The sequence below is a fragment of the Rhagoletis zephyria genome, unplaced genomic scaffold (assembly GCF_001687245.7).
Source record: "Rhagoletis zephyria isolate East Lansing unplaced genomic scaffold, Rhagoletis_zephyria_1.1 Rzeph_scaffold_09034, whole genome shotgun sequence".
Classification (NCBI taxonomy): domain Eukaryota; kingdom Metazoa; phylum Arthropoda; class Insecta; order Diptera; family Tephritidae; genus Rhagoletis; species Rhagoletis zephyria.
The window spans coordinates 1-25,254 of record NW_016166113.1 but is presented as its reverse complement, the minus strand read 5'-3'; the positions used below and the strand labels follow the sequence as shown (position 1 = coordinate 25,254).

Here is a 25,254-nt window from a genome sequence, read left to right as displayed (position 1 = left end):
AAAAAAAAAAAATCCATTACATAAAAACAAAAATTTGCAATTACGTCTACAATTTATTGCGATTGTAAAACTGCAACTCAAATTATTACAGGTTAATATTACAAACTTCATTTTTAAGGATATTAATGCTAATAATTATAATAAATCGATAAGACTTGAGTAACTACATATATACTCAGCTGAAGAAAACTTAGCTAGCTGTTCAAGTTTGCGAATGAGTGTGATTGTAACGAGTTTGGGAATTTTGCGCCAGCTGTTTATCTGTGCTGTGCAAGCTAAAATGTAATGATACGAAGTGTGGTTTTAAGCCAATCAAATTATTTCCCAAATAATAACAACTCTCCAATTAAATAAAACAGGATGAACTTTGCATATATTGTACACAAGCAATTCTTATAAATTGGCTTTCAAAGTCGGATAAATTTAATAATCCGGAATTAGAATGCGAATGCTGCAGATCTTCGGAATCATTCCCCCATCTCATTTTGTTAGTATAACCAACTTCTATTTTCATGGTATAAAAGTTAGAATGCCTATTTTCAATTAATCATTAAGCTTTCACTCAACTAGCTGCTGCTTACACGTTGCATGATACGGCACTTTTACAATTGTAAATTTAGTTTTCGGCAAATTGTCGCCCAGTATGGATTCTACTTTGTCTAATGGTAGAATTTCAATTTGTGGGACATCGCTAAGGACTGATTCGTCCCTGGCGTTTTCTCTCTCCTCATCATCTTCGTCTTCATCGTCTGCAGCTGGTGCTCCGGGCACAGGTTTTAGGACCGGAATGCATTCATCAAAGTGATGTTTCTCCTTTTTAGTAGATTCTTCGCATTGATCAACGTATAAAGCGGTTACCCGCAACAGCTCAACTGTTACTCCCCACGTGAACACCTTCAATGTGGAAGCCACTTGCTGTACGGCATTCAAAACAATATGATTTGTCGTAGCTGATTGCGAAATATATGTCGGTATGATCAGCAACTTCCGAATGTTAGTACAAAGTTGCAATTTTTCATCAAATCCAGACTTAATATCGAAGTTTACAAGCTCTAGCTGTGAAAGCTCCTCAAGTTGTGCCACAGCGTCTAGTATTTCAAGAGTACAACAGTTCGTTTCTTGTCCATTCTCGAGACGTAAGCGTCGAAGATTCTTTAATTTGGGAAGTACAACCTTTGCGAACGTGGGATCAAAGTCACCACATTCACCCAACTCCAGTGAACGCAAATTCACTAATTCACCAATTACTTCCACACCTTTCGACCCCAACTCACGCACAGATGTTAAAGATAGTTGATTTAGTTTAACAAGTGCTTGCAGTGACTGCAAATTGCCTGTAATTACGCCTGGCTCGCATGTTCTCAGACGCAACTCTTCTAGACGCGTTAGCATTCCAATGTGCTCTAGACTTATAGAATCATCATTAATGGCAACGGCATTTAAAATGCGCAAATTTTTGTTGCTTTGAAATAAACTTTCAACAATGCGAGCAGAGCAACGACATAAATCGATTATTTCCAAGGAACAAACAGTTCCTATATGCTCGGAAAAGTCTTGCCACATCTCTTCACCACGTGTGCTAGACACTAACATTTTCCTTAGATCTAAATGCTTTGTTTCACCACGACGTAATGCAGCAGCAAAACCTGCCCAACTGCTAACTCTAGAGTTTTTCATTCGAACAGTTTGCCAGAGGGATGTATCCTTAGCAGCGAGATGCCAGAGTTTACATACAGATGCAGCGCGTGGACGTTCCTGTAACAAAAACATAAACATATTATTCGACTATGTAAAAAGTATGTTTTATACAATTGTATAAAATAATTCATTACAGTGGAGTGATTACATGGCAGTTATATTGCGAGTGACGAAGATTAAAAATGGGTACCATCATCACTTCCCTCTTTTGTATTGTGATTCTAGTTTTTAGATGTCACTCGNTAAATGGGTCACGTCATCACTTCCCTCTTTTGTATTGTGATTCTAGTTTTTAGATGTCACTCGCAATATTTATTGATTGCAAAATTTATATATATAAAACAGATTTATTGCAGTTACTCACATGTATTTTCAAGTACTTAAGAATACATAGTAATGCATCATAAGCAAATGATACATTAGCGAAAAAGTTTGTTGCAAAAACTTTATTCGATTGATCTACTGTAGTTTGAGCGGCTGGAATGCTATGTGCCAGAACAGGTGCATCTAAAGAAGCTGCAGATGTCTTACGATTGTTTCGGATACTTTCGTTAATTTGCTTCAAATCATTTTCAATATCATTGACATGTCTGCAAGTTAAAAGAAGCGGATTAATATTTTTCTTATCAATCATGTAGACCTAAAAGTGGGATTGGATTTCTCGCTCTCGTATTTATGATAGGAATTAGGGATAAGTTGTGTTTTGGGACACAATACACTCGCACACTCACTCAGTTGGGGGAGCAATAGGTTTGGCAACCATCACATACTTTTTCCCTTTCACTACTGCAATGGTTTGTGGATACTTGTTTTCTAGACGTATAGGACGACCGATAGTTGGTTTCCGTGTAGTCGCTAATTTTGTTCCAGTTGAAGCCTCTGAAACCGGCACACAAGCCTACAATATAAAAGAAAATAGTCAGATGCCATGAGAAATCTAACGATAATTTAGGCATTATATCCAGTAGTCACCTCGCAGAAATATTCACGTCCCTTCGATAGAGCACCACCTTCTCCAGCAATACAATATTCGCTACTTGAACGGCTTAAGCCGACACATTCGTGATGGAATAGACAAAGGCATTTAAAACATTTAAGTTGTGGTACTTGTCCAGATGCTCGTGAACATTTGATTGTGCACGGTTCAAGTGTTGAACGGGAATTCAGATTATTAGCCGGTGGTCCAGCGCTTGCATTGGCGGTTGTAACAGTCACACTTGTGCTGACAGATCCCCTTAAAACCAGAAGTCATACTTTCTAATAAAAGTTTCTAGTACAACGAAAAGTGAGCAAATTCTACTCAAATCCAAAATAAGTATAAAAATAAATTTCATCAGATATAAACGCCCAAAAGTGCCAGAAGAAACTACATACGTGCATATGCTTATTCACAATTAACGAGAGCGAGCTATAACTAAAGCCTAATTAATACAAAACTTAAATACTCACTTTTTAGTTTTAGCGCTTTTATGGCTTGCACCGCTACTGGAGCTGGCATGTCGACTACTTGGTGGCGTCCCAGGAGTGCCATGACTTGTATATCTACTCGAAGCATTGCCACTAAGCAAGGCGTTATTTACTTTAAGCGCCCGCGTCGGTGTCCAACCTTGGGGAGGTGGACTGGCGCCTTTCGGACCTTTGGGCTTAGATATTCGCTTACCGATGTTCGTAGGGGTTGGTGCCGCTGCTAGGGCGGTGGCTGATGCTGATGCGCGGCCAGAAGGCTTTGCACTTCGAACTAACTCGAATTCTGACCCAACGCCGAGTGGCTCACGAACGAAACTGAAATTATCTATGGTTAGATCACCTTCAAGTAAGGGTATAATGTCACCCCTTGTACGCAATTTTTTTCCACCAGGTGTTATAAAGTACACGTCAGCTTTATCTTTACTTGATTCCATATTAGCGCGCCAAACCAATTCACGCTTCCAACCGTATTCGAACGGCTTCTTGTAAAAATCATCTTGAGCAGACAATGGTTTTTTGCTGACACTGTTTCCTACTTGTGTGCCAGAATTTGACAAGCTAGAAATTTGAGGATCCGCTTCTGTTTTTGATTCTATTTCTTCGGTATCTGCCACTATATGTTCAGAGCGCTGCTCTAAGGAGAGTTCCTCTTTTTTAGATTTTTTTTCGATATTAATAGTATCGACTTGAGAAATTTTGGGTGACTGTTGCGATTTTGGCGACGCCAGTGATGGAGAAGATTCGCCTGATTTCTAAGGAATTGATGTAGAAATAAAGGTTTGATGTACAAAATTGAGTAAAAAATTTCCTATTTTTACACAAGCCACTAATACTAAGGCAATATCAATATCAATATGTTAATATTTACTTACATGCTTTATTTTTTTTGAAGGACGAGGGGAATTATCCGAGCTTTCATGCACTACATTCTCTTCAGATTCTTTTGAGAATGAGGCGAATTCCGCTTTTACGAGTTTCGCCTCCCCGCTTTTCTCATCAAACCCTAATAAGCATTCATTTGATCCAGAACTTCGAATTTCATACCGCTTACGTTTGAGTGAAACATTAATAGCATTAATTTTCATCATTTCTTTATCTGCCGAGCTAGCCGTTAATGTTTGGGAAACAGATGCTCCTCCATCACGGCTGTCTTCATCCTCCGTTCCCGATACTTCCAATTTTAGAGCTGATTCTGAATACAGTGAATCGTCTTCATTTTTATCGTCGGAATGTATTTCTCCAGTATTTTGTTCCGGCGGTGGTTCTAGCTCGGGTGGATCTCCTACGTTGTCGGCTATAGCAGTAGCCTTCGTGTCATTACGTCGCCCAATGTGACTGGCTGTACGAGCGCCGCCATTCTCTGCTAACCAGCGTGGTGACGCTGCATGTCCAACTGGTGTATCTCCAGACACCATAGCAGCATCATCCACTTCCATTCTAATATGATGAAAACTTTGTTTCCTTTTCGGTGAAATCTTCGGGAAATTTTCTGGCGCGACCGCTTGTTAATTCTCGTATTATATTTCTTGCATTCACTGCCTACAACAAAGGCAATGGAAGGTGCTGACACTAATGCTAATCTTTGACGTTTCCTTTGCCTGCTTTTGCACGAATATGAGGTTAGGTTTTGTTTGCGACGTTACGCTTTTCGTTGTCCACTTTTTGCCTTCTGTTTTGAGATGCTATTACTTGAGTCCAAAGCAATATAAATGTTTCTTACACTTATTTATATGAATGTTGTTTACGTGTTGATAATTCTCTTGGCCAAATTAAAACTAAATACACATATTTTTCATCGCGCCATGTAAAAATACATATCTTTGTAAATTTGACGGCTATGATGCGAAAACAAACGGTTCACTCGAATTCACGCTCTCTGTTGTTCTTCGACGCTTCTTTTCAGTGCTGCCACCACTGCCTTGCCACAAAAAAACTAACCCAACCGACGTTAGCACTTCGTCAGTATAAATATTAAAATTTTTGTATTGCAATCGATAGTTGGTCGATTGTTCTTTACTGTTCGTCCACAAATTATTAATTTATTTTTAAATTTTTTCTTGACGTTATTCCTACATCTATTATTATTATTATTATTGCAATCGATAGTTCGTTTATTGTTCTTAATTGTTCGTGAATTTTTAACGTTTGTTCCTCAACCAAACATTTATAATACATTTTTTACATTTCATTATTTTCGTTTGTTATCTTCGACATTTTGAGGATTCTCGGGACTATATCGGTAGTTCCGGAATTATTGTGGGCCTCGATATTCGGGACTATTTCGGTATTTTCGAGACTACTTCGAAATTTTCAGCATTTTCGGGATTCCGTTTTAAGGGAAATTAAAGCACCTTGCTTCTGGAATGCGTTCCTTGTAAATAGCGTTTCAAACTTCTGAAAAAATTGGTTTTTATAAAAATAAATGAAAAGAATACTTTTAAAACTGATTTTTTTCAAAAGTAGCCTTATTAGGATACTGTTATCATAATTTTGGTAATAAGAAATGTATTTCCCTACATTTTATTTGCATAAGACTATACTAAAATTTCCCGTTTAATTAAATTTTATATAAAATATATTTTCATAAACTTTTCAAAATACAAAATATACAATAAAATGCATACATAAAGTAGTCATATGATTGAAAAAAACCATAAAAGAAAATTTGTGCCATAGACATATTTTTATTAAGGCCGTGTGCGAGTTGACCTAAATTTTAGTACCTAAACTAATATTCCACTGAAAATTCTCAACACTGCTAAAATTTAGGAAAACAACTGTTAAAACTGTTGCGAGTTTTTTTGACAACCTATATTGTTTAGGTTTAAGTAAAAAATAGAGCCGCTCAGCTAGAAAAAAAAGTGGACATGGTTCGCCTTCTTCCATTGATTCTAACGGTTTACAAGAAATTTGGTGCAAATTAATAGGGGCGGTGCTAGAGGGTGGTAAAAGCACAATTTTCACTATTTTCAAAAGCTCTTATTACGAAAATTACTGAACCTATTATCAAAACGTGGATATGGTTGTAAAGGGAATTAAAATACCTTTCAAATATGTATACATTTATGTAAAATTTTTACTCGCAGCTGTCAAAATGGATAAAAATTCGCGCCAAATATTTTCAAAAGTCAAATACAACGATCAGCTGTTTACTTACTGGTTTCTGCTAGTTTTGCGTTTCTTTACTATTTCTTTATTTCACTCTCTTCTTCCTGATAATTATCTTCTAGAAAAGGAAGGAAACAACGCCTATGTGTATCAAACGGAAGATGTTTAAAATACCTTTCCGAACACAAAATAATCTGTAGGAGGTGCTAGATGCAGGAATAACGTGAAATAAAAATTTAAAAATTAATTATGAATGAGTGGCTAACGAACAAATGTTAAAAATGGACGAACAGTAAAGAGCAATCGACGAACTATCGATTGCAATACAAAAATTTTAGTATATATGCTAATGAATTGCTACCGTCGGTTGGGTTAAAACTATGGTCAAAGAACGTAAATAGAAGGGTGTGGCAGCACTGAAATCCATTTACGGTCTTTGCCATTTGTTTTATTTTTGAAAGTTGTGGCGGCACTGGAAGGAACTGTCGAAGAACAACCAAAAATTTAAGAAATATTCTGAAGTAGAAAGGACAAGTTTTTGTATAAAGAACAAAATTAACTAAAATCGGAACCCTAAATCAACATTTAAATTACGTAAAATGTAATTTTTCTAATATAGGTAGGTAGATATATGTATATGTATTCATGTATATTAAATCGAAGCTAATTTTCTGTTCCCTCTGGTTTGCTAAATTTATATTGTTAATAACGTGATTTAAAAATATATATATATCGTCTTTTAAAGTACAAAATAGCGTTTCGTCGTTCTGCAAAACCGCGTAACTGATATTTTTTGCCAAAAAATAGGATTTGCTTGCACAAGCTCTTGGTTCAATCCTTATCCGTTCGTCATGAACTATACTAGCCAGAAACGCGATTGCATTATAAAAAAGAGAACCATTTTGAAATATGAGTGTTTTTACTCTATAAAATAATTTATGCAACCTCAGTACGCGGTTTTGCATTATTTTGATACGCGGTTTCGCATTTTGTTGATACGCGGTTTTGTACTCTAAACGACGATATATGTATGTATCAGACAAAATGTAAATTAATATCTTTCATACGAAATCTAAATATTTCAATAACACCACTAATTATTATCATCCCCGCTAAAAAATTTGACCGCTAAGTTCAGGACTAGGACATATTCATCCCCATATAATTTTTTTTAATCGGAATTTTTTATTATACAAAGGGGTATACTGATGTTTATGGCTTTCTATGAGCAATAAATTGCTTCCACTCGTGTCGCAGAGTATGAACTGGAAGAATTCTGTAAGTAAAAAAAATCAATAAGACGAGAAACACGTCTTCAAAGTATTTAGTCAAAGTTTTCCCTCTAAACAAACACAATTGATTTTTAAGCAAAAAGAAAAACCAGCCGACTTCAATGCTCATATCGTCGTTTAAAGTACAAAACCGCGTATCGTCATTCTGCAAAACCGCGTAACTGACATTGGCAGCCAAAAATTGGATTTGCTCACACAAGCTCTTGGCTCAATCCTTATCCATTCGTCCGGAAATATACTAGGCAGAAATGCGATTTCTTTATAAAAAAGAGAACTATTTTGAAATATGAGTGTTTTTACGCTCTAGAAAATAGTTTCTACAACATCACATACGCGGTTTTGCATTTTGGGGATACGCGGTTTTGCACTTTAAACGACGATATATAAATCTGAGAGTACCGTTAGTTTCTTCATGATCCAATGATCAGAACTAAACAAAATTAGAAGCTGCGATCCCGTATGAGTCCGGACTAATCAAAATTAGTCTGATTTTACTGGAACTCAATTGGTACTCGGTTCTCTGACTATTGAGAGGACAAAAAACAGTGTAAATACGGTTCTCTCTGTCAGAAGTTACCAGTTTGAGTCCGAAGATTTTTTGCTGCTAAATTCTGGTAAGTGCGACAAACGATCAGCTGTAGTGCGGTTGACAACCAAATTGTAAACAAAAGAAAGGTGCATTCTACTAATGCATGTTGAAAGGCGTTTAATTACTTGTTTAAGTGGATTCTAATGAATTTGAAAAATTTTTTGGTTTTCTACATGTGTGAGCTGAGCGTGTTTACATGCAAAAATTTTGAAGTATATGTTGAAGTTGTCAGAAGTTATCATTTTTTACTAGAAAGCGATCCCGTACTTTTCAGTGTTAGAGTACAACTCCACAACAAGCGTTTCAGGCGTTTGGCTCTTTTCAGGCTTTCAGCTACACAATTCGGATATTGCTGAAAGCCTGAAAAGCTCGGAACGCCTAAAAAGCTTGTTGTGTAGTTGTATTCTCACACTCTCGCTCTGAGCGAATTTTTATTTTTTGACAGTTTTACTAGTTTTAGTCGACAAAAAAGGGTTTACATGGTCCGAAGGTATCCGGCAGTGTTGTCGTTGTGCGACTAAAGGGGCAATTTGACCCTTTTTAAGCGCCAATACCCTTTAACCCGACTTTTTAAAAATTTCGATTTTTTGACCCTTTTCCAAAATTATATGCGACTTTTGCCCGTTTTCAGTGGTTTTTCAATGAAATTTTATTAGAACCATGCTTTAATAAAATACTTCCCTTTTTCAAAATTATATGCGACTTTAGCCCCTTTTCAGTGATTTTTCAATGAAATTTTATTAGAACCATGCTTTAATAAAATATTTCCTCCTGTAATTACGAAAAAATTCCATCAATTAAAAATTTTACAGGAAATGCAACTTGATTTTTGTGTATGTTTGCAACCGTGTTTTGGGTAAATCTTGACCCGCTATTTTCTTTTTAAATTCAGCAGCGGAATGTTCTAGCAGCGAAAAGACTATAATATGTACATGCAAATTTGATTTTGACTTTGGTTCTCAGATTTATTCTTTTACCAGTAAAGAAAAGCAAAAATAATTTGACCCTTTTTTTCGTCAATTGCACCATTTTTGCGACTTTCTGAAAATTCTCAACGGCAACACTGGTATTCGGTAAAATGCTGTGACGAATACTGCGGACACGGGAACAAGAGCTTAAAGCGGACCGCAGGTCACGGTTGCCAACCGTCCCGTTTTCGACGGTCCCGGATTTTAGAGCTATGTCCCGGTCCCGGTACAACACATACCGAGACGCGATATGTCCCGGTTTTTGGCAAGAAAAATTTTTAGACATCTAGTTGTAAAAAAAATTAAAACTGTTAAAATATGTACATTAAGGTGGTCAAATTGTTCAGACGACAGTTTTTCGACGAATCGTATGGTATTCCGGTTTCTCTAGATAATTCTAAGAGGAAAAAAAATATTCTCAAAATTTTATTTTTTCGTTATATGTTATATGTTTACAAAGTGTTCACATTTTGTTACAACTATGTAATAGATACAAAATGCCTATTTCTTAGGTTACAACATTTTTAATTGATTTACCATATTTAACGTCCAAAATTCGTGTCAAAATTATAAACGCGTCACATATTGACAAGTTTTAATAATATATTTTTTGTCATTAAATTTTAGTTATTTTTTTTTGCCAAGATATGGTTTACTCTCTAACAAAAATCGTATAAATCTATGTTTCAAACTTTGTGCAATATTAAAAAAAAAAGCTTTTGTAAAAATTTAAAACTTTTGAGTATACAGTTTCGTGGCACATTAAATTTTATTAAAATAAAGTGTAATTAGCTAAGATTTACCGTCGATTTTTATAATTTTTTTTGTTAAAAAAAAGTAATTTTTTATGGAAGAGGCACTGTCGCAAAAAAATTGGCACAAATCAACGGTAACTCCTAAACACCTTCATATCGAGTTTTTGTTCTTAACATACAAAAACCATTTCTTTTCAATGTTTGTTAATCTTTTAAGTTAAAAATTCACAAAACAGATGTATTTCGCTCCCTAAAGGTGAAAACGAAAAGAGTCCACTTTATTCAAAATTTAGTTTTTAATGCAGAATGACAGATAATCGATTTTTCGTCTCTCCTGAACAACTTCTTCAAATGAACTTGGCACATTTTCACCTTAGGTAACGATAATTTTTCAAGTCTTTAAATGCAGAAATCTTTTTTGCTTTATGTTTAATCAGCCGAATTAACTGACGTGACGCTACCTGGCGTTACGTTACTAAAATTTCCATTGAAAAAGTTGAGTTATTATTGTTATTGAAACAATTTTTAACGGGAACAAAATATATATTTTATCTTGGACCTACTTTTTATTTTGACATCAGCGCCCCCAGCGTTTTCATTTTTTGCAAATCTATGTCTAACTACGGTTCAACTAAATATGCCATATGTGAAAAAAATCAGAGCAGCAATAAATACGATTTTTCAAAATATCTCGACCCTGGTGCCACCTAACGAGACCAGTTTTGGCAAAAACGTCCCTGCTTACATAGCCAATATATAGTACTATAAAAAGCAGCCAAATCGGCCAATAAATAAGTTAGATATAGGACTTTTATCGCGGTAGACTTTTTGCCCGAACCGCCCATAAATTTTTAAAAGCTTTGCTACGAAACGATCGATATTGTGTTAATCGAAATGACAAATCGGTTTGTAAAAGACGATGCATTATTACAGCGATAGAAACCGCAGATCAAATGGTTTTGAAAAGCTTCAGCCTAAAATTGCCAAAGAGCGTCGTCTATATTCGTGCAAAGAATGAGAAATTTAACAATTTTAAAATGGCTCGTCTAAGTACGACTTCCAACGAGAGGCCGAGGAGATATCCATCAACAATCAAAAGAATGAATACGCAGCTTGTTCATCTAAGTATATGCAGGAGACATCCCAAAAGTTGAAAAATCGGAAAAGGCTCCGTATTCATCTATGGGTGTAGACATCAATTTGGTAGTGGCTTGATACAAAAATTACATAAGTTTAGGAGAATTTAGTCAGAGATAATGCATTACTTAAGGATAGAAAAAATAAAATTGATGAGAAACAGGATAAAATCGAAGAGAGACATGGACAAAGTCGCGGGTTAGGTGGATGAGTTTGAAAGTCCTCTCCGAGATTTGCAGTTGAATCGTCCAGGTGCTTCGACGAACCGCTCCGAAGGTAAAAGCCCCATCCTTTGACACCACGATTCCCTTCCAAGTTTTTAGGGGCCATTTCGAAAATACTGCTACAGCAAACAAGTGGTTCATGAAGGATAGGGCTTGTTCGAGTTGCAATCACAACCGCAGTGTTGCGCGAATTATTAAAGTATCACGTTCTGTGTGAATTTCTAGCAATGTGTTATCAGTTGGGCAGTTGCAACAATGTTGCCATTTTTCATCAGTACGGCAGTAATGCCGCTTTTATTACGTGCCTCGAACAGGCCCATAAATCCGCAGCGCTGTTCGTTCATTAAAGTTACCTGCAGCGGAGATCCTGCCTGGCTCATTCGTCCAAACGCAAAGCTGAAGAAGATGAACCAATCCTCAAGTCAGGAAGGGATACGCGCTGGCTCCCGCAGTTGAAGGACCCAAAATCTCCATCTCACAAATTGTCAGGATGGAGAGCAACCTCCCTTTTGTTGGTCTACACTGGTTGTAGCACTACAAAAAAGTGGTCATGGCAAGCCAGTTAGATAGCGGGATGCGGCAGAGGCATCAGCATGAGGATCCTGATTCAGCAGTTGAGATGCTAAGGAAACGTACAACCAGGGAGGTAGTGTAAGTAAAACGCAAGATTGCAAAGGCGTACTGGAAATAGTGGGAAAGTTTGAAGCTAATATCTACTTCTTGCATCAGATATGAAAAAGGGAAGATGACCGAAATGTAGTGGTTGTTCCAACGATAAGAGATGCGGACGTCTTCATCGAGTTCCACAAAGGTGCACCTGGAAACCCAAAAACCCCTTTTAAGGATTGAGGAGCAATTCTATTGGATTGGTTTTCGCCAGTCGGTCAAGGAGTGTATTGCAAGAGGTGCTAAGTGCCCTGCAGCCAGAGGATCGAAGTCTAGGAGTCGCTGAAAAAAGAAGCGGCATAACTCTGTTCTGGCTAGAAGCATGACCATGTGAGACCTCGTACTCTAAGGGATAAGCCGGAAGGAAGCTTAAATCAGGCATCGGATCGAGAGGCGATATGGTGTTGTTGTACGAGACGCAGCGGAAAGAAGGCTTCGCCTCTAAATCACGAAGTAACTGGAAAGGTCCGTACAAGGCATGGTATCTGCGTTAGGAGGCGGCTGTTCTTGGTCGCTGTTCGCCAGTAGCCCTAAGCTGGAAAGAGGGCAGCGCAGAAGCTGTATGAACGGCTGCGTTGCCTTAAGTCCAGGGAAGAGTTTAATGGAGATTCAACTAAGCCCTCGCAGCCACGACAAGGTGCCTGCTCTAGCAGAGGGTCAAAGAAGTAGCTGATGTGAAAATTCGAGCTGAATTGCTGGCGATAACGGAACGTCCCGATTGAGAGAAATTTAAACTTATTTTATCCGCCTAAAAGCTCCATAAAAAACTTCATGTCGCTGGGAGTGAATAGGGCAAAACTGAAGAATGACCATACTTTTTACAGAGCCTTTTCAAAGCGCATACAGAAGGGAGAGTTTCATCCAGCTGGGTAGGATGCGTGCCCAAACATTACATAGCACTTTTCTTGACAAACCCCAACAACTTCTTTGAGCCCTCTTTCAGCGATAGGAGGCATACATACAAATTTGCAAAATAAGCAATTTAGTAGAAATTAAGAGAAAGATTTTTACTCGTACAAAATAAAACATATTTAAAATAAAATTTGTGGATTGGCCTATCGTCCTTTTTGGGATAGCGAATGTTATTAAAATCGCGAAAAATTAGTAATCGATAGTTTTTACTGGAAAAGAACGTTCACAGAGCTAGAATGTGAAACGATTTATCTGGTCTCCCTGCTACTTAAGGAACTGTCTCAAGCGCATGCCTCAAAATATAGAGCGCTCTTCTACTGAGAACGTAGGTGCAACAATTTATCATCAATATACAACTGCATGTAGCAGTCGTCGTTTTGCCATTTGGAGAGATTGTTCGGTCACCGGCATAATATTATAAGCGTTGGATCTAAATAAACACAACTAAATTATAACAAAAAAAAAAAACAAAAACATTTAAAGCATTAGAAGGTAAATTAAGTCGAGAGTGGTTGAAGTTTTTCATTATGCGCTCTGCTGAAACTGAAATATTTGCAATTATAACACTTCAAATAGCTCAGAATAAAAGATGAGTGAACTAATTGGTATGTGTGTTAGTTCGTTAGCTTTGTAACTTCGTTTATATTTAAACACAAGAAGTTTTTTAATAGTTGCTCATGTCACGATATATTCCTGCCTAAGCGCGATTGTGCCGGCTAAGAGATAAAGAGCTTTATATTAAAAAACAAAAAGCGATTAACAAGAGCCATACCATTTAATTCGTGTAAATGTACTATTGATTTGAAGCAATTAATTTTAAATTTATATTTCGTACATTCATTGTTCTTGTGAAACGTTGTGATTACGAGTGCGTCCAGCTTTTCAATTTCCTTAATTAATGTTTGACTAAGTTACTAAATAGATATGTCAGTGATTGACACTTACATATGTATGTATGTACTTACGCATGTGTATATGTACATACATATGTATGTATGCCAGTTTTTCCTGGCTTTATTTATTTTTATTTATAATAAATATTTTTTTTTTAAATTATGAAGTAAATTTGAACATATCAATCGTACGAGCTGTACTACACATTTGTAATGCTAAATAAAATTCGCTGAAATTACGGAGTCAATTACACCAAAATGTGTATATCACAGTCTGAAATATCTTCGATGCCCATTGCATTAACAACGACATCTATGGAAAAAATACACCATCAACGCTTTCTCTTATCGGCACTTATATTGGAGCTACTTACTGCGGTTGCATTGTTATTGCAGCTACAATTGGTTTCAGCGGGCTCATGTCGTGAAGCGCAACTTTGTTGCGCTGGGCGTGACTCCTCTTGTGTAGTTCAAAAAACTCCGATTAACGCCATTATTGAAGACCTCAACGACAAACCATGCTATTGTGATCACGCGTGTCTGAAGCTAGGTGACTGCTGTGGTGACTTCAAGGATCATTGTGGAGGTAAATTTATAAACCAACCAAAAATTATTGGGCTACATATATACATATATAGTTGCATATGTTTGATTCAACAACTTCGTTTTCAGTGGCTTTATATGTACATATGTATATACATACGTATGCGTACAATAAATATTTAATTAGTATGGTATATAAGTATATATAAATTAAAACAAAAAAGTTTTGAATGTATTAATAATCGTCCGCTATGGCTGTTTGGTTAGAGGTGCATACTACCACTGCGTAGGGCCCGGATTCGATCTGGTCTGAGCAACATCTAAATTAGAAAAAGTTATTCTCGCTGACCTACGAGTGTATGTCTGACATGAAAAAGCTTCTCATAAAATTAATTTGCCGTTCGGAGACGGCGTAAAGCTGTAGGCCTCCCCATTTGTGTAACATCAATACGCACACTACAAATTGGTGGAGAAGCTCGACCAAGCGCTCAGCAAAAGTATAGTCGTCAAAATATTATTATTATGGTTATTATCTTTTGTTTATTAATTGCACTGGTTTGCGCAAAAATGTTCTATGGATGCCACTCTCCCAAGTCCTATGTAGAATTGCTCGGTGATTCCGAAAGTCAAGTTAATTTCTTTTCATGGATAACTTTTCGAGCTATGTATTTGCAATTTACTATTATTCTGCTTAAAAAATAGTGGTTCCATTTAATCTCGTATAGATTACGGAGCAATCGTACTAAGAAGTACGGAAAATGAGAGCTAATGAAATTCTCCATAAGCCGTATACACATCACTTTTCAATAGGCTTGATAGTTTCTGAGAAATTTATTAATCATTCCAGATTTTTTGTTTGTTTGATGTAAAAATTAAAGAAATGCAAAATTTAACAGAGAAAAAAAATAAGATTCTGTGTCAATTTTTCCATGAAAAAACGCAAACTTTAACAGGAGGTAAAAAGTGCTTTGCCAGTTTTTTTCATTTGTATTAAAGCCTGTTCCGTTACAAAAAATCAAGCTACTAATGAACAAAGTCGATGGATAACACAGGTTTACAAAAAAAAAGCTTATGCATATTAAACCAAACCTATATGTCCCTATGTTATTCGACACGCTGAATGCGAATCCGAAGTCCGTTAGTCTCCACCACGTCAGGTTCGTGGTCAGTTGAAGGTCAAGTAGAGAAAAATTCATTGAATAAACCTGTTAACCTCCATAATGTCAGCTTCGAGGTCATTTGAAGGTCAAATAGGACATACAATTTATTCAATAAAAATTAAAAAAAAAAAAAAATTGTTTTTGTTGTGACTGAAACCGAGTATGGAGGTCCCTTGAATCCTCAAGGTCATCTGGAGGTCAAATTCCGATGAAATTTATTGAATTTTCAGGTTTATTCAATGCATTTTTCCCTACTTGACCTTCAAATGACCACGAACCCGACGTGATGGAGGCCAACGGACCTCGGACTCGCATTCAGCATGTCGAATAGCATAGGGATATATAGGTTTGGTTTAATATGCATTCACTTTTTTTTTTGTAAACCTGTGTAATTAAAGAAGGAATGAGTGGTCAAATGGAAATGCACAAAGATTTTTTCTATGAAAAATGAGTAAGAAAGAATGTTTCTCATACGCCATGTACACCTGAGAAACACTATTTCTGCTCATATTTCATACAAAAAATCCTTGCGCACTTTAATTTCACCACTCATTCCTTTCTTATTTATCCATCGATTTTCTTCATTGGTAGCTTTATATTTTTTAATTTTTTCAACAAAAAAACAAAATATTTGGAATGATCAATTAATTTCTCAGAAACTTTTGGGCCTATCTAAAGTGAAGAAGTTTACACGGTGAATTTTGATTGTTCAATCCGTTCGCAAGATATACGTGATTAACTCTTTCGGCAGCACTGGTTTAGAATTTGCACCACCACATTTTTTAAACCGCAAACATTTTCCTCTTTCTATTTTTTATTTTGTTTTATTTCATCTTTTATTATATTATATTATTTTTTATTTATTTCTATTATTTCTTTGGAGTTTTTTGAATTTATATTTTTTGTTTATTTATTTTTTTATTGAGTTTTAGTTCATATTCAATAAATTTTTATTGTTAAAAACAAAAACCAAAAAAAAAATTTTCCTTGGCGCTTAAGGGGATAAAAAGCTATTGAAATTTTCGTCGCTCAGCGAATTAAGTACAACCACACATTGTTTTAAGCTGAATAATCGTAAATTGCAAATAGCTCCAAAAGTTATTCATTGAAAAGAATTTATTTATTTATTTTGGTTTAAAATACACATACATACATACATATGTAAAAATTACGTGATTGACGGAAAGTTACGTGATTTTTCCCACCCACCGGCGGTTTTTTGGAATCTTGATTTTTCAAAACCGGATATTTTTGATCGAAAAACTCGTTTTTCATTTCACACATTTCAATAAAAGTTTTGAGTATTTCGTAGTTTTCAAAGCTTTTTCCATTTTAAGGAAAACTCGTTACTAGTTTTAAAATTATATCGCAGAATATTTGGGGACGAATAGTATATCATATTTGATTCCAAATCGTGTTCTCCTTCTTGATGTGGTGACACAAATGGAGAGATCTACACTTTTACGCCACCTCCAAATAATATTTTTTACGGCAGTAGGATACTCGGAGGGGCGGCCGCTATTTGAACAAACACTTTTGATGTTGCTGGGACTTGAAATTGAACCATAAGCTTCCCAAGTAGCAGTAGGCACATGTAAGCACTCGGATACGGTGGCGAGAGCCCTACTCAAATCCGAAAAAAATCAGAAAAAATGCAATAAAGTATTACAAAAAAGTTGAAGTCAGACCAAACGTAAAATATTCACTCATATTTTTTTTGCTTTGCTCTTTTCTAAATATAAGCTATCTTTACCGTTAATACCGTACATATATGTATTTAATATAGAAATACACTTATTTCACTTTAAATTCATAAAAGTTGTCAGGCCCAAAAACATACCGGTTAACTTTGCTGAGTCACTACTGTAGTATATGCATTAGAGCAACACATGTTTTCGTTTCCTAAGCTTTACTTTACAAATAGCCTTTATTATTCATAGAAAAAGAGCACGCAAGAGTAAATAAACCGAATGGCGTAATAAAACAAAAGGTTTACAGGAACCATTGATTTTGTGTGCTACTACTCGTACCAGAATTAATAAACATTTTTCGGTATGTCATAAGAAAAACAACATTTCTACAAACCTTATACCTACCATATACCAACAAAAAGGATAAGGGTTCTTAAGACGACAATATTTCAACTCTGCTCCCAATAAAAATTAGTACCTAGGTATAACAGCTTTAGAAATATTTCCTAAGGCTAATTTTGAATACTCGTACGTTTATAGTATTGCTCGGGGGGTCTACTCTCTATTGCGATTCGAAAAAGCAAATCATTCGGATTCGAATACTTGGCACTATGAATTTGTATAAGTGCTTGTCGACTTTCGAATCGCATTGAGTTTCGAGTAAGTATTTTCTTATGCTGATTCTGAGTCGGCCGTCTGGTTTAAGAGGAAAAGGTCCCATAATCACCGGAAAATGTAAAGTAAAAGAATTCTTTGAAGGACTACAAAAAGTCTAATGCCGAATTTTCACTACATAGACATCGAAATGACAAAAAATCGGTACCATTTAAAAATTGCCAGGTGGAAATGAACTTAATGACTATTTTTTGAATCCAATGACACGATTAGTTTTTAAGGCCCAACTTTGTCATTAAAATTTTTGTCATTTAATGGATAGTGGAAATTCAGCATAATAGTTCAATTAAAAATCGAAAAGGGATCCCAACCAATGAGTGTTGAATATGTAGAAGATTAAATACATTTTATGTAGTTGCAAGTTTATCTTCGCGCTAAAACACCGTTCTTGAGCAAACAATAATGTGACATGGAGCTTTAGCCTGACATATACCAATTAATTTTAAATTTAACTTTTTTTTTCAACTTTTCACAAGTAAAAAGTAATCTGCGAGCGAGTGTTTGTTTCCTTTTACCAATGTGCACATACATACATACATACAGACATGTACATAGTACATCTAACTGTATATACTTAGTTAAGGTATTTGAAAGAAACCTTGAGATAACGCTCGACAGCGACACAATTGATAATGAAGCCATTTTGTAATTCTGTCAGAAGCCGCACGAAAAAAGTTTTATCATTAAAGAAGGCAGCATAACCATCCCAAAATATGAGGTGGGGAGTAGTACCGTCTTAGGATGGGAACACATCGCTTGTGGCATGTAGATTGACAAATTGCTACGCCATTTTATTTTTATTTCTGCAGTCTGTCTGCTATTTTGTACGAGCCGACGAAAGAGGATGTTCGTTTGTGTTTATACGCGTCGCACGCCAGCTTAAAGTTTGCTAAACAAACCGCACATTTACACTTTTGTATGTACATCTGCATGTACAAAACACTTTGTACGCACCCACAGTTAGGCACACACACACACATACATTTTATGTACATCTGCACATACATACATATGTAAGTAGGCCCAAACAATACAATATGTTGCCTTGTGCGTGCTTGTGTGAAAGCAAAGCAAAACAAAGGTGTGTTCTATTGCACACTGAACATCAATGATGATGTGACGCCGAGAAATTTAAATTTTATACGCCTAATCGAAGGCGTTCGTGCTAATCGATCCACCAAACGTGCGCTAAGAATAGCTTGCTTTAATTTGCGGTTACAGATTAACCCATTTTCATTATTATTTATGTGGCACCGCGAACTCTAGAGCTAACAAATTCCTCAAGGATATGCATACATACTACATACCAACAGTGACGAACAAAAGTATTGGCACAGTGAATTTTTCGCCATATATGCAAAGGTTTTTATTCTAATTTATTTTCGATAATTTTTTATATAAATATAGTTCATTCTACACCAGAAAACGTAATAATAAAAACTCTAAACTTTGTGCAAAACTCAGGAAAATTCATTAAATTTGCACACTAATTCTGCAACTTTTTATTCAGATTTTCTAGAAAAATCCTAAGTATGCAGTTGTATAGCCCATTCAAATTTAGTATAACAAAGTGCAAGTTTAAAGTTGCTAGAAAATCGCGTGTGATTTTTGGCTATAAAACTGCATACTTAGAATTTTTCTAAAAAATCTGAATAAAAAGTTGCAAATTAGTGTGCAAATTTAATGAATTTTCCTGAGTTTTGCACAAAGTTTAGAGATTTTATTATTATGTTTTCTTAGAACTAGAATAGATAACTTTGCATATATTGCGAAAAATTCACTGTGCCACTACTTCTGTTCGGCACTGTACTTATGTACATATGTGCCTTGAGAATTGAATTTGTTTTGGACTAAATACAACGAATAAGATTGGCCTCCAATATCACTCATACGCTGCGTTGAACAGCAGTTAGGCATGACTTGCTTCCAAAGATAACAGTGTAGTTATTTACTGCGTATTTACATGCATTATGGCGTCTCTAAATAGGATCTCAAATAATTGACAAATAAAAATCGAAGATGTTTTTCTTGTTTATTTTTCTTGTACATGCTTAGCTATGCGTTCATTTGTTTACATCCAGTTTTACGTATGTATATGTACTTATACATAGCTAGCTTAAGGCATGTAAGCTTTTAACGGATATAGTCCAAACTGGTTTCCACATTTATGTGAATATATATATGTACATACACTTGGCTTCCGAAGTAATTCTTTACACTGTTTTACGTGAAATAGATGCTTTCAAACTCACCGCCTGCTGACGTGAGTTATGCGACATATTTACATTGAAATAAGTTTCCACTCCAATGATTTTAAATGAAACTGTTCAATCTGAAAAGGTACTAACTATAATAGGAGGGATTGCTTTTATGCTTGTATGTTGGAAGCTAGGGGCAAGGCGAGAAAATGCTTCATTGAACTTTAATGATTGCTCTTTCTTGTTACTTTTTCGCTTTACCGGAATTCTATGGCCAATTTTGTATTCCGAAGGCAAAGTGACAATAAATTTGCTCACTTTAAAACCGTGCGGGCAGCGAAATCGAATTAATAAATAATCCCATTTATATCGGTACAGCACATTTTTGAAACGTCGAATGCGGAAGACATTTATTTTGGTGACTTGCGACGACTTTAACAGAAACAGAATATGTAACTCAATAAAAAATCGATAGTACCTTTAACATATCGTATATATGTATGTATGTATGCACATACACATGTTTATGAACATTTTGTAATCCCTCCAGATGAATTCGATGAATGTGTGCTCAAAGGATTTTCTTTTGTTTTGCTATTTGTGCTGAACAAACTAAATATGCAATAAATTTATAATTGATGATATTCAGTTTAACGTCTACCCTTTAGAAGCCTTAAGTAAATGTACATACATGTGTAGATATGTACTTCTATTGACATCAATTGGCTATGTATGTACAGTTACGATCACTGAAATAGTAGTGCGCAGTTGTGAGATGCATTATGCCCTTGATGTCGCATACTACGCGATATTGGAATCGAGTTTTTTTTAAATTATCATCTTTAGTGTATGATTTAACTCTATGCAAATTTCAAACAGTTCAACAGCTACGGTTTAATTTTTTTATAGAAGTATCCCCTGTTGTGAACGGCATTTAAGGCGAGCAGTGAAATAGTAGCGCATAACAAAAAAAGTCGCAAAATTTAACTTCAATTGCAAATATTTTATTTTATGGAATAAAAAGTAAGTTTAATGACTTGATTTGTTATACATTTAGCCGGAATAGACAAAAACGAATTTTTGGAATTTTTATGGTACGAAGTCTGCACCGAGGTCACGAAAAACATGAAATTACTAAAATCCTTATTAAAAAATGGGGAAAACATATAAAGAAGTGGAAACAATTGGTGGATGTTCAGCCTCCATGATTCGAAATACGTTAACGTATCAAAGTCAACCTGAAGAACGGGGTGGTAAGCAGGAATTATCAACGACTAACATACGGCAAATTACTAAATATTCGAAGACTCGTCCCACAATGTCAGCTTTAGAAAGTTTGGATAACCTAAAGTTACCATGTAGTGTTCACACAGTAAAGAGACAGCTCCAAAAACACAAACTTTGTGCTACAAGTCCACGTAAAGTACCGCTTTTGAAAAAAATCATGTGATACGCAAACTAGATTTTGCCAAAAAACCCCTCGATTGGCCTATTCGAAAGCGGAGGAACATTCTGTGGACGGATGAGTCAAAAATTTTTATATACGGTGGTACAGGCTCGGCAGTTCGTAAGGCGCCCCCCCAAATATGGAATATCATTCAAGGTACACTGCAAAGACGTTGAAGCATGGAGGCCAGTATTATGGTATGGGGATGTTTTTTTCGTATTATGGTGTGGGGCCCAATATATTGGCTAAAAACTATCAAAGATCAGAATAAGTACGTAAAAACAATTAAGGATGTTATGCTTCCATTCGCTAAAGAGGAAATGCCACTCAAATGGGTACTAGAGCAGGATAACGACCCGAAGCATACAAGTAAGCTAGCAAAATTGTGATCTCGGGACAATGGAGTTGAAGTCATAGAGTGGCCAGCTCAATCTCCTGACCTCAATCCTAGAGAAAACCTTTAGACCAACCTTAATAAAACCGTATGGGATCTAAAACAAAAAAAAAAATAACCACGAACTATGGGCCGCGCATGGCAGTCAATATGTTCCTCAGGAAAGATGTCAACGCCTCGTAGACTCCAAGAGAAATCGTTATGCAGCAGTGATTAAAAACAACGGTCATGCTACCAAATACTAAGTAATTGTGCTAAATTTTAGTATTAATATTAACATTTTAATACAAATTTAAAACTTTTTGTTATGTACTATTTCGTTTTCTGCTCGCAGTAGTTTCCATGAAAACACATCTTACATGAATTAATTTTTTTAGTGTTTATTTAAATAAAACTCTTTTGACCCCACATTTAGTTATGAAATTGTCCTTCAGTTTTTCAATATAATGAATGCAACTATTATTTTGGTTTTCTAGTAATCTAAAAATATGTTACCGTAAGTGCACACTACTATTTTAGTGCTCGCAGCTGTATGTATGTAGGTAAAAAGGGCTTTTTCGGCTAAGTGCTTGTATCAACCGCTAGTGAAGGCGATTTTAATGACTGTTTGCTTACCCCAGATGTCCTCCACACACATGCATAAATTATTTACTGGTTTACAAAGTGCTTATTTTGCACACAAATGTGCGTGCGTGCGTATGTTTGTATAATGGGCCGATAACATAGCAACTGAGCTCAAACTGGAACATTTGAAGCCGATATTTTAGGTAAATTTACAAAGTCATTTTCTTGATTATCCGTACATTTTGTTGAAATCTTCTTCTGCTCACTAATGTCGTCATATTGGACTTAAAGAAAAAAAACTTCAGACCATCCCAAAACGTGTCAATTTGTTCATAAACTTGTCCAGAATTAAGTATAAAATAAAAATACTACATTATAGATGAAGCAATTATCTAAATAATTGCAGTAGGTAGTTTTACGCTGAGGCCATTTTTTCCCCCGTAATCGATTGTTAAATTAAAATATAATTTTTTGTATGAAATATTTGTAGGAAAATTTGTTACTCATACGCCATGTATCCAGGCGTTTGAAAAGAAATTAAAACACCTGCCAGTTTGACTGAGCTCTAAATACATATGTATGTATGTGTGTAGGTTAGTGACCACATGTTGATTTTTTTAAATATGCGCAATGACTTTTAACTAAATAGTTTTTTTTAGTTATTTTTTATAAAAATATTGTCCAAGCTTTAACCAAAATCTTATACTAAACTTTATACACAATTTAAGACAATTCATCAAATTTTCATCAAAATTCGATCTTTTTAAACTGAATCTTTAGAACATTTTTGTGTATGCAGTTTTATAGCCCACAAATTTTAGTCTAATGTTGAGCAAGTTTCAAGCGGCTGAAAATCGCGTTGTTTTCTAATATTTTTTTTTTGCTGAATGATTTTTCCACATTTTTGCACATAAGCATGAATTTCTTATGAAATAAAATGCGGGAGGCCATTCGCAACAAAATTTCAAAAATTCAACATCAGTTTTTGTAAATTACACTGGTCATATAAAAAAAAAAAACGCAAAAGCAGTCACAAAAAAATTCTCAAAAATCAACGGGTTTTTTTTAAATTGAAACTTGCACTTCTTCGAATCAAATTGTATGGTCTATAAAACTGCATACTCAGAAATGCTTTAAAGAATAAAAAGTTTGAAATTTGGATGAACATTTGTTGAACTTTTGCATAAAGTTTGAAACTTTTAGTTATATGTTTTTTGTTAAAGCTTGGACAATATTTTTATTGAAAAATAACCGACAAAAATTTACTTGAAATATGTTGTAAATATTTGGAAAAAAATCCAGACATGGTCCCTTTTCTGAGTTACTGTATATGTATTCATATTTGCAATTTATTTTCTCTTTCCTTAGACACAGATAACTGTGTTTTTATAAACCCGCAACTGTCGAACTTTTCGCTAAACTTTAGTTTACATAAATTCAACAAAAATTACAACGTACGTATGTATGTATGTATGTAAATACACTCTATTGTTTGATAAGAAAAACCTCAGTCTCAGATTGTTGTGGATATTTTTAATTGCTTTTAATTTACTAGATTATAATGCGTTTACTGAAATTTCATTTTAACGAAATCTGCCTGTGCCTCGTCTCACGAAATCGTCGTTAATTACATTTTCATAAAGCAGTTCATAAACTTCATTGATGTACCCTACACTCTCTGGGCTCAGCTATTCCATGCAATGCACGAAATTTCACGGAAACGGATTGTGAAACTTAAAATTGTTTCCAATTGGAGGAATAATAAAAATTTTAAATTTTAAAATTATCATTACTCAATTTTTGGGTTCATCAACATATGCCGGCCCATCTTTTTTGCGGGTTTTATGGGCATACCTCTTTTTTTTTAAATTTAGGGTGTTTCGTCCGCCGTTAAGCTGATTATTGTTATCTAGGTTTGTTCGAGGCCGTTCTTTCCCCTCTTATTCGTTTAGCAATAACGTTGTGCGCCTTGAGACGATTTTTTAATGAATAATAATTTAATGCTCATTGAATGGAAGCAACAGTAACGACAATTGAGCCAGTAATGAAAATATGATACGAGTGCCTCCCGTTGCATGCTTTACCAAATTCGCATTTATATCTACTCCGGCTAAGGACGCCACTTGCTAAATTACGCACGCATATGTATAACGTTTTCCACAGAAAAAACACCGCTGCTGTATTAGAACAACTTTCCCTTAAACCAATTAAATTAAAATGGCGCATAATTTGCCGCATTTTGAATTTCAGCTGAAATTATATACTTACATAATTTGTGCGCGTACCTACATACATACATAGCTTGCCTGTTCACAGTGGGGGAAATATGTTTATTTTTTCATTACATTTAATTTCATGTGTGCATTATTGTAAAAGACGAAACAAATTTATTCTCTCTCTTGCAGTGATCGATTGTCAGGTGGGTGATTGGACCCCATGGAGCGAATGCGATGAGAGCTGCGGCACGGGAATCACATTACGAACGCGAAACATGACGCAAGCACCCCAAAATGGCGGAAAGCATTGTCCAACGTTGACACAAAAACGAAGCTGTCAAGGTTTTCGATGCCATGGCGAGCGGGGAAAACGCATTCTTCACGGTAAGTGCTAGCATGTTTGAATGTTTTTTTGTTTAAGTTTTACTGCTAGGTGTATCAGGCGGCCGATGTAGCCGAATGCTAGGTGCGCCAGTCAGCCGATAGGACTCTGGTCTGATTCCTCGTCCGACTCCTCGACCGACCAATATCACGTTAGTGTTTTTATAATAGCGGCCTTAGAGTGTACATATTTCTGTCATGTAAAACCATCAGCCATGCGGTGGCAACGTAGAACTGTAGATCACTTCATTTGTGCGAGAACAGGATTTTTTTTTT

The 25,254-nt window shown here is 35.5% G+C and overlaps 2 protein-coding genes across 6 annotated transcripts; one reads left to right on the top strand and one right to left on the bottom strand.

Annotated features, from left to right (window-relative positions):
- Positions 1-33: 33 nt before the first annotated feature.
- Positions 34-14,137, bottom strand: LOC108375509 (uncharacterized). Of its 3 annotated transcripts, XM_017631645.1 has the most exons (8): positions 14,084-14,137; positions 4,886-5,559; positions 4,038-4,834; positions 3,148-3,917; positions 2,671-2,932; positions 2,430-2,596; positions 2,063-2,288; positions 34-1,755 (listed from the first exon to the last, which is right to left on the bottom strand). In XM_017631645.1, exons 3-8 carry the CDS (start codon positions 4,599-4,601, stop codon positions 559-561), a joined length of 3,186 nt encoding a protein of 1,061 aa, XP_017487134.1. In that variant the 5' UTR covers positions 4,602-4,834; positions 4,886-5,559; positions 14,084-14,137; the 3' UTR covers positions 34-558. The 3 variants fall into 3 exon arrangements, with proteins under 3 accessions (XP_017487134.1, XP_017487135.1, XP_017487136.1); XM_017631646.1 differs by having other exon boundaries at positions 2,469-2,596; positions 4,038-5,559; positions 14,084-14,136; XM_017631647.1 differs by lacking the exons at positions 2,430-2,596; positions 2,671-2,932 and having other exon boundaries at positions 4,038-5,559; positions 14,084-14,136.
- On the top strand, positions 6,328-25,206 carry LOC108375510 (somatomedin-B and thrombospondin type-1 domain-containing protein-like). Of its 3 annotated transcripts, none has more exons than XM_017631649.1 (3): positions 6,328-6,892; positions 13,878-14,295; positions 24,787-25,206. In XM_017631649.1, exons 2-3 carry the CDS (start codon positions 13,968-13,970, stop codon positions 24,990-24,992), a joined length of 534 nt encoding a protein of 177 aa, XP_017487138.1. In that variant the 5' UTR covers positions 6,328-6,892; positions 13,878-13,967; the 3' UTR covers positions 24,993-25,206. The 3 variants fall into 3 exon arrangements, with proteins under 3 accessions (XP_017487138.1, XP_017487140.1, XP_017487137.1); XM_017631651.1 differs by lacking the exon at positions 6,328-6,892 and adding an exon at positions 13,160-13,308 and having other exon boundaries at positions 13,983-14,295; XM_017631648.1 differs by lacking the exon at positions 6,328-6,892 and adding an exon at positions 13,162-13,308.
- The last annotated feature ends 48 nt before the right edge of the window (positions 25,207-25,254 follow it).